The sequence below is a fragment of the Eleginops maclovinus genome, chromosome 10 (genome assembly GCF_036324505.1).
Source record: "Eleginops maclovinus isolate JMC-PN-2008 ecotype Puerto Natales chromosome 10, JC_Emac_rtc_rv5, whole genome shotgun sequence".
In the NCBI taxonomy this organism is placed as follows: Eukaryota; Metazoa; Chordata; class Actinopteri; order Perciformes; family Eleginopidae; genus Eleginops; species Eleginops maclovinus.
In genome coordinates, this window is record NC_086358.1 from 16,374,388 (window position 1) to 16,384,392 (window position 10,005).

A 10,005-nucleotide genomic window follows, 5' to 3' on the forward strand; every position below is an offset into this window, starting at 1 on the left:
GATTCCAGTCCTTCACTGTCAGAAGCAGAAGGTACCCCTAAACTACATTGAACAATCGTTCCATAATCTTTGGAGTGCCCCTGTAGAGCACCCAATAACCTCATTCTTTGAGCAGCAGGTCAGGGCAAAGGCCGTTATTACCATTGGGGATAGGTTTAGGATGGTCAGGATCACAGATAATATTGTTTGCAAGACTTTTATTTGCAGATTTATTGAGATTTAATTAAACAGCCCAATTTAGTCCTTAAGAGCTCCTTTGCTTTAAAATACATGTGTGCATTTGTGTGTTTGTTGTTGGTTTTTATCCATACTCTAATAGCCTTTATGGATTAACAACGGTATTTTGACTTACAACATGATGTTCATCCTACTATAGTGCAACAGCAAATGTGTTTTATAAGAAATATACCAAAATGTATTTTTATTTCAATGCAATGACTACATTTGTAGTTGTGTTTATATTTTACTACAGCTTTCTTGCATAGCATCTGCAAAGCCCCAAAAATATATGCACATTTTATAACTTTATGTTATTCTATTTACTTCTTCATATACCATGTATTAGAACATACTTCATTGATGAGTAATTGAAATGTGTTTTTGTTTTTTTGTGTGAGGCACAGTTTCACAGTTTCACTCAGATGTTAACATTTAATGTAGCATGAACATGCAGTATGTGTCTTATTTCTTTAATAGAATTTTAAATAAAAATCATTTCAGTCTATAGAGATTCACAAACTGTCTTTGTGTCTGTGGAGAGTTACAGTCTTAATTGTGGTTTCCCTAGTGTCATTAGCTACAGCTCATTAGAGGAGTTTAGAAAAAGCCCAGTCATAGTTTCAGAGACTGGAAACACCCAAATCACACAAGTTGTTGAGTGACGCCATCACTTACACACCTCTCTGTGGGATAATTGGCCTCTGAATTCTACCCCATCAAGGAAGAAGAGCACAAGCATACTGTATACTGAGCTAACGTGTTTAACGTTTACTTCATGAGCACCATCTTGTGGTCAAATCAAAACAGTAAGGAAAATAAAGACAGAGATGACAGCAGTCATTTCAATCAAAACAAGAGATATTGTCCTCTTGTCTTTCTGTATAGACTATGGTTGGAACATAAATCCAAATGCAGCTGACACTCTGCATGCATGTGTGCTACTGTAAAATTAACAGTCTAATTATCTAGAACATTTTATATTGAGTATTCTTTTGGTTAATGTCCTTTATAGGCTACTGTAGTTGTGTATAAAGGCTTGCTGCTGTTTATTGTTTTTATTGCATTTTAATTTTATTCCCTTTTATTTTATAATGTTTATACTTTTTTCCATCTTTAAAGACTTACATATTTGAATGACTGAGCATTGTCTTTTATGAGGGAGTGTAATAACCTAGTTACAGAAATGTGAAAGGTCACCTGTAGAGGAATTATTTACAATCTAAAAATCCAACAAGGTTCAATACATGTGATAAACCAAACCAAAAAATTTGAATTTTGAGAAAAAATAGGTGCAATTAGGAGATTAGGGATTACAGCATATTATGGATCCAATAGATTGCAAAGCGTGCTAATTGAATAAATCAATTTTAAAAAGTATTTGTTAAGGATAATAAACATCATTTTATTGAGTTATTAATAAATAAAGAGTTTCTGGTTCTGATTCTGATGTTTTGCAGGCGTGGAGCTGGCAGCTGGGGAATCTGCTTACCATCAATCAGGGAGCAGAGAGAATGATGCACAGGAAACATAAGGAGGTAACAGGGGCTACATCCTCGCTTGTGTAACTTTTACAGAATATTATTTTTATTTATATTACAGCAAGTGTTTAACAGTTATTTCCAAGATGGTGCAAAACAAAAAAACATAAAATACACAAAACATAAAACATTTACAAAAGTATTCAACATAAAGAATGAAGAACAAACAATAGTAGTGACCCTGTGGTTATTCAAATAGCTTACACAACAATCAAGGAATTATGCAACATTATGCAAGTGCAATATTATGGGTTGCGCTTTAGAAAAATCCCTTAATATGTAAAATCCGATAAAAAAGAACAAGAAAAAATATAAAAGCAAAGGGAATCATATTTCTGAATATGAGAGTATATTATTACCTTATAAAAGACACAAATAAGCAGATGGCCATTTAATGCAATAAGTACCAGATATGAAACACCCTGTCGTTACAGAATAAGCTGCATTGTATTTACAGTATTGAAATTACATTTCAGAATAAAAAACTAAGCTAAAAAACAAGGTTAGAGCTAAAAATAACTTTTTAGCTAAAAATAACTTTTTAGCTCTAACCTACACATCATGTGCATTTTACATTATTGCTGATCCCTTTAAATACATGCTGCAAGTGAAATTGATTGTATTGTATATGGATGTACTTGTTACCATTAAAATGTTGCCATTTTTTAAGTAAGTGCTTTGTGCTGGAAGTGAACTAGCTAATCAGACGCCATTATGGATGATGATCTTTATATGTACAGTGGCTCCAAGTTTTAAATCAATTTCTTAAAGTCTTTTGAAATTAAACATATTCAGAAAACTTAGTGGTCAGTATCTTGACGCAATTGACACAATTACATCATCTATATTTTGAATATGAAAAATCGTTGGAGTGCAGAAGCCTCAGGTGTTGTTAATAGTTTTGGAATAACAATGGAGCTCCATAGAGTGGTGCAGTGATGACATATTTTGAAGGCCATGTTAGCACAGCATGGGCTCAATTGATAAAAAGCCAATGGGATTTCCCTATTGGCTTTCAGTATACCGCAGAAAATGCGTCTTGTGGCCAGCACATGTTTATGACACTTCATACGTTGTGTTCAGCAGAAATGTCTCCACAAATTATTACCACTTTGTGATTTTTGAAGCGTAAATGCAACTGCAGAACCATAGAGCTAACAATGCTATAAATGAATTACATTCGAGTTGCATGGCTGCGTGTCACTCATCGCAAAGCTAGGCGGCTACTGTACGGCTTGATAAGGTTTAGGAGTGTAATTAAGTCACTTGTTAGCAACCGCCGTTTTGATGATATTAGCCTCGGATATTCCCGAGTGGGGTATTTACTTACGTTTTTGATGTCGTACAACAAAACGTGAGAATCTTGCAAACTTGCGTTAACCGCAGACTCTTCTTACCGCATGCATTTCCCGGGATTTATGACTCGTTACTTAACTACCCCATTGCGCAGAGGAATACGATTTGGCTTTAGCTAAACCATGCTAGCTAGTCGAATGAATGGGTTGTTGGTTTGATTCTATTCATGGGAAAATGTTAAATACTGCAGAAATCCTTTAGGACCACCAAGAACATGAGAAAACAGCAGCAGTAATAACAGTCCTTGTCCCTATCTTCATTTCTGTGGAAACATGGAGCCAGCAGTGATGGAGGTCAGCCCCGTTTTCTCTTCTATCCATCTGTTGTAGTTGGTCACTCTGGTGTAAACGCCTGGTCGATCCTCCTGTGCGCAGCCGTCGCCCCAGCTGATGACTCCAAACAGGAAGAGCGTGTTGCCAGCCTCGCACACCAGAGGCCCCCCGAGTCTCCCTGTAGGAGAAAAACCAGCAGCATTAAAGGAAATCAACAAACTGATCCTTGGAATCCTGATCGAGTTAGGACGTGTCGTAAATACCTCGCAGGCATCCTGGCTCCAGTCGGTACGTCCCGCACACAACATGTTATCACTGATCATGTTCCCATAATAGTTGCGACACACATCGTCAGCGATGAGATTCACCTGAGCCTCTCTGAGGAACTGAGACTTATACCACAAACCTGAAGAAGAAGAAGAAAGACTGTTAAACCTTGTACAACTTAATGCTTGTATAATGCATATAATATATAATTAGCTAGAAAATAAGTAATTACATTCACTTAAGTGCTACTTCTTTAACGCCACTACATTTATGTAATTACTGCATTTACAATAAAGATTTCAACATGATATGAACATTTATGTACCTTATAAAGTACTTTTACTCAAGTACTGTGCTTGAGAAAAAATGTGAGGTACTTTATTTGAGTATTTCTATTTATAGAAATAACTACAGGACCTATTGTATATGGATTGAGGTAAGCATAATCCCCTGTTCCCATAATTTTGGCCATGTTTTTTTTTATACTTGCATTATTCAAGTTAATTTGAGTTGAGTTGTGTTAAGTTGAATTATTTGAGTTGAGTTAACTTAACCCTGTCTTGTCTTTGAAAGTTTCCGTTCATTGTGTTCGCGGGTCAATATTGACCCATGATTTAGTCCAAAACAATCAAAAATAATGACCATCATCCAATATTGTTTTTACTACATCATAAATAACTTATTATGCATTCATAACCATACAGTCCTGTTTTATTTTATGGCCCCAAAACATATAATAGTATATGTTTTTAAGTAAAAAATGGGATTGAATTAACTCATTAAATTCCATATAGCAAAGACAGTGGATAATTATGTTATCTGACTATAATAGAGTTATATTAGAATACAATTTCAAATTATTGTTAAAGTGGAGGAAGGGAGTGGGGTGTCTAAAGTCAAAGATGATTTTTGATTGGGCCAAATTTGACCTAGGGTCACCCATAACAATGCACTGCTGGGTCTTCCCAGACCGGAACACCAAATTACTCACCAAACTTCTCTTTCCCATATCCCGCGATCTCACAGGTAACCCCAGGCTGGAGGTTCTGCTGAGGCGGCGGCAGACACACACTCTTCACTGAGCTGCTCTCCTCTGCACACTGCCCATTCCTAGCCTTTAGCTTCAGCAGAGCTGCAAGACATTTATCAAATAATCACTGCCTGTATAACATTACAGAATCAACAGAGAAGCCTCTATAGACAAGTTCATACCGATATCGTTGTTATAGCTCTCTTCACTTTTGTCAAACCCGTCATGGAGGATGATTTCCTCCACCCTGAATGTTTGCTCCACGATCGGGTCAGTCTCATTCATCACATTTTTCCCCAGGGTGACAGAGAGACGGCGCACTTTGGTTTGGGAGCTGAAAAGTCACAGGAAATGCCAAATCAACCTGATGTCAGAAGTTTCAAGATATATTGTGAGGTCATTGGAAGGTTGGGGGTTGGCTCCCAGCCCATTCAACATGTTGCATGTTTCCATGAGTGGATGGCACCTCTGTATTAATCTGTGTGAATGGGCAAATGAGGAGTTGTAAAGACCATTAAAGTGCTATATAAATGCAGTCTATTTACCACTTTAAAAGTAATAGCACCACACTGTGAAACTACTGCAATAAAGCCAAACAGTCAAAGTCTAACTAAAAGTAAAAGTAAGTTTCATCTGTAAAAGAATCCATTGTGCAGTAAATGTTTTCTGTCAGTTTTTTGTGATTTTTCATATAAATAATACTGCTGCATTAATTGTCATTTTACTGCTGTAGGTGTTTATGGTTGAGCTGTTTATGTTTGTTAATTTATTTATTTTTATTGTGCAAAAGGACATGTCTACATACTGATGTGATGAATGGATTACCCAAATTTGGATCAATAAAGTACATTTAAATCAAAATCCATATTTAAATTGAGTTTTATAGAATAATAAGAAGAAACGTTTTATTAACTCTAAACGAACACATTTAAAGAGATGCATGGTTTTCACTGGACAGGAAGGCAATGTAAAAGTAACATCAGTTGTCAGACAACTATCAGAACTTAAAAGTACAACAATTCTCTCAAAAGTAGAAAATGGTATTATTTAGAATAATATAGAATAAAGTACCTTGGAATTGTACTTCCACCAAAAAATGTAAAAGTTGACTTATTTAAATGCATTATGTCAACAAATTTCACATAACTATATGAGGTTAGTTGTAAGCATTGATATTACGTTTAAATAACACGTATTAAGTTTAACTTGATATTATTGCTTTCAACTAACCTAATACCACTTGTTGACATGATGAATGTAATTAAAGTCAATGTTTCAGTTTTTAAAAGTAAGTAAAGTATTTGATTTAATGTACTCAGTTACTCTCAGGCACCTGCTGTGGTTACAGTAAGTTATCTCACTTCCTACCCGTCGGGGAAGCAGTGTGCAGCTGTGAGCACCCAGCAGGGTGAGATCAGACTCCCCCCGCAGCGGAAAACCTTCTCCTTGGATTTGCCGCGCCAAAATATGGCAGCAACCCACGGGTGGGATTCCACAGTGGCAACTGTTCCTCCCACGATCTTCATTTGCTTTCTCCTGGAGCGCTGACCACATGAGGACTCTGCAGCTGGGGGTCGACACAGGGGTTAAACAGTGGAAGAAATCATATGAATATTCAATAAATGCCGTAAAGGAGGGGGGTTTACCTGGCTGAGGTTCAGTGGGTGCAGGCAGGGGTGGATCTGGAACTATAAGATTAGAGGGTGTTTACCACGAAGGAACATGAAATTTGGTTTAGATTTTATTGGAAGACCAAAGAAAGATGGTACACTTACATGAGTCAGAGCCACAGCGTGGGATAGCACAGTACTCCCACACCAGCTTCAGGTTCTTCCACACATGACACCACGGACGCCGCCTGTAGTGAAGATTTCTGGAAACAACAAAATACAGCATGTTTTTTTCGGTTCCTAAATGAATCCTTATTGTCAACATAATTGTTTGAATTACTGACTTGATCCGTCTCTTTTTAGTCGTGAACAGCTTTCTCTGTGTTTCAGTTGGTCTACATAGGTTTCCCCGCCTTTTGACGGCCAAAGTTTTGAAATTTGTTACTGAGTTCCAGGGTTTGAGCACTTAACCTTAGATGTTTATTTGTATGATAATGAATAAAGTATTACAGAAAAATAAGTAGGATAGAAAACACATTTTCAATTTGTGCTTTGAATGTGTTTTGTGCAATTCATTCTTTATAAACAATCTCTTTGGAGAAGTTCCTGCCCACTTCATCTTGTTTGGGTGTAAACCCCTTTAAATAAAAGCTGAGATGAAACATGTTGCTTGAACAGCATGACACCCAGCATCGCTTCAGATTTTGAAGTAGCAATGTACTGCCTGGTATCTACATATAAATATAACCTCAATATGATGTTAGCTGTTGTTAGCTAACATGTTTTCCACTAAGAGTGTGTGCTTTGTATTTTCTTTGTTTAGGAGTTTGCAGTGTTCAAACTTTGTTTTTCTCCTCTAAGTATCAACTTTTTGGGGAGTTGAAACAGAATCTAGAAGGAAACTGCCATTTTTAACCTAATCTGCTTTTGGATTTGATTCGGCTTTTTCAGTTAAATGTCAAGATTTTTAAAACTATTTGAATTTTAAAAAATGGTTGAAATATGTATTTTATTAGTATTTTATCTGTATACAAACTAACATCAGAAAGCCGGACACTTAAATATCTGATTTATTATCATTCATGCATTTGGTTGTACTGTTAGTAGCGTGCAAGACAGAAATGTTGAGTATAGTCACATTCATATAGCAGAAAAAAAGTGCCAAGATTATTGGCCAATCTGCTCTATCATCTAGCATCACCAAGATAGTCATAGTTTCATTTGAAATTCACCAAAGCAAAGCTGTCTGACTATGTTCAGGCTGAGTTAGTAGATTTGGAGTGATGTCAGCCTACCTGCAGTAGTTGTGCCTCCCTGAGTTGACATCTGTTGACAGGTAGCCCTCCCTGGTGTCTGAATCCCACTCCTCACATGTCCGTCCACTCTCTGATCTGGCCACGGTGCCTCTGTAGTACAGCCCCACTCCCTCATAGCACTGACCAGCTTTCACTACAGGGACAGCAGGGGGGTTTGATTTAATAAATCATATTTAAAAATCCTAAATGCAATTTGGTTTGTTAGTTTAGTTCTGACCTTTTTCACAATGTCTCCCCTCAAAACCCTCAGCACACAAACAGAACATGTGTTCACCAGAAGTCAGGGACGGGACAGAGCTGCCTCCATTAAGACAGATCCTACCTGTATGACAAATGACAATCACATTTATACCTTATTAGATTTGCAGGTAGAAGGAATTTGCTTCAGTCTATTGTTGCACACCATGAACATAGGACAACTATATGTAATACACATTTTTAAAAAGAAGCATAAAGGCAAAATATAAGAAAATGATACATCAAATAATTTTGACCTAAGACCTAATCAAATATTTACAATTTATCTGAATTAAACTGAAAGATCTGTATGGTTTGCATGATACATTTCAATGCAGCCTGGTTTTAATGCACAGTATATTGACTTGACAATTGTGAATTCTCACCTGAACTTTCAAAAGAGGACGAGTATGAAGACGAAGAGGACGAGGACGATGTAGAGTGGGAGGAAGGAAAAAGAGGAAATGTGTACCCTCTTTTTTCTCTCAATAATCCCTAAAAAGCACAAAAGCTGGATTAATTCTCATACATATAAATGCAATTTTCAATAGAAGCATAGTAGAAATGTTCTTACTGCTTCAGCTGCTGCCAGGGCTGCCAGGGTGAAAATGAAAACAAAGCTTTTCATCGTTGCCATGTTTGGAATCCCAACAGCATGAGCGTGCCTGCAGAGAGCTGTGTGCACCTCCTCGGGGGTAATGTGTTTTGTCTACTGTGTGCAGGGAGGAGGGGCGCTCCTGATTGGCTGGGGAACTTTCCCACAGACTTGATATGATGTGAAGTAATATCTGTGTTTTTTGAGTGGGTGAGTTAAGGCTGTTAACTACATAAGTACTTTCCAGGAAGCATATCAATAACCTTGGTATGCTAGGACGTCATTTCGGACATGCAGCTGTTTGAGTGGAGAATTTCACAAATTCTGGAAGCATATGAGTCATAAAGTAATACAGTGGAACATGTTGTGAGGTTCTGGACATCATAAACCTGCAGGATGTTGGTGCCCACGCCCTGTGAGACCTCATCAGTGACACCACAACAACACCAGTTGGGTAACTGATACTGCTGTGAACTAATAAGACCACATGAGGAAGGAATGGTTTCTGTAATCAGGGCGTGTCTTTAAGACAGAACTTCTCTGTTATAGGATTTTAAAGTTAAGTTTATACTCATGTATATTAAAAGGAAACATTATAATAAAATGCATATAATGTGGCTCTATATGCTGTATAATAAGAATAAATAAGACAATAACAAAGAAATGACGTGAAATTACACTTTTCTACCATGATTCTTTTACATACTAAATCGGCCTTTAATGGCACATTTAGAAACAATTAATTTTATTTATAAAAATGATGTATACGTTTATACTGATTGTATTAATTTGCGATTTGAGGGTGTTGTTTTTTTAAGTGTTGCATAAAATGTTCTACCTGTATGTGAATACTGTGTTTTGGATTTAGTACCGTGTACCAAGAGTTATTAGAGTTAAAATTATAATATGTTTTAAGATTTGTACTTTTTAATTTATTTTACAAATCAATAATCAGTGTTGGGCCAAAAATACATTTCTGATATGTTTTTAATTTATAAAACTGTTAGGTCCAAATCTATAGGAATAAGTACCATTACCATTTCTTAGAAATAAGAAAAAAAGTTTACTTAACCTGAAAGGATAATAGGGATAAAGGACTCAGTATTACAGAGTTTGTAAATCTGTAATATCTTCAATTGTTGCAAAAAAGAACATACTTAACATGTACCGTTATTAACTGTTTAAATAGTGATGACAAAAGAAATAAACATTAAATCAAATTAAAAATGATCTTTCATCTCTTGTCTGGTGAAAAAAAATCAAAAAATCAAAAAGGACTTTAAGTCGTCTGAGGAAAATTCGTTCGAGCACATTAGCCATCAAAATTAACATTTCGATCAGGTTAATTGCACAATTTGTGAACTTAACATAACCAAACAAACACACGTTTAATTTTATATACATAATGTAATAAAGTGTCACTGGATGTCACTGTTGCTTTGCAAACATAAGAGGTAATTTATCCTGATTGTACCTGAAATGTTGAGTTTTTCCAATGTCTGTCTCTTTATGTATTTAGAGATAGAAAGCAAATTACTAATAACGTCTTCAAATGTTGATGACAT

General features: G+C 36.2%; 1 protein-coding gene across 1 annotated transcript; it reads right to left on the reverse strand.

Moving 5' to 3' along the window:
* Positions 1-1,772: 1,772 nt before the first annotated feature.
* On the reverse strand, positions 1,773-8,568 carry plaub (plasminogen activator, urokinase b). Its single transcript, XM_063894066.1, has 11 exons — positions 8,420-8,568; positions 8,232-8,340; positions 7,826-7,930; positions 7,588-7,741; positions 6,458-6,555; positions 6,329-6,370; positions 6,051-6,249; positions 4,865-5,016; positions 4,644-4,784; positions 3,650-3,791; positions 1,773-3,565 (listed from the first exon to the last, which is right to left on the reverse strand). Exons 1-11 carry the CDS (start codon positions 8,480-8,482, stop codon positions 3,370-3,372), a joined length of 1,401 nt encoding a protein of 466 aa, XP_063750136.1. The 5' UTR covers positions 8,483-8,568; the 3' UTR covers positions 1,773-3,369.
* Between the last annotated feature and the right edge of the window lie 1,437 nt (positions 8,569-10,005).

What these genes read in the sequence shown, in the direction of transcription:
- plaub (XM_063894066.1), bottom strand. Translation starts at nt 8,482, where the DNA reads ATGGCAACGATGAAAAGCTTTGTTTTCATTTTCACCCTGGCAGCCCTG. An exon ending in GGGAGGCACAACTACTGCAG is followed by an intron (nt 6,556 to 7,587) that starts GTAGGCTGACAT and finishes TGTTGTTTCCAG; the next exon opens with AAATCTTCACTACAGGCGGC. An exon ending in ACGCTGTGGCTCTGACTCAT is followed by an intron (nt 6,371 to 6,457) that starts GTAAGTGTACCA and finishes CTAATCTTATAG; the next exon opens with TTCCAGATCCACCCCTGCCT.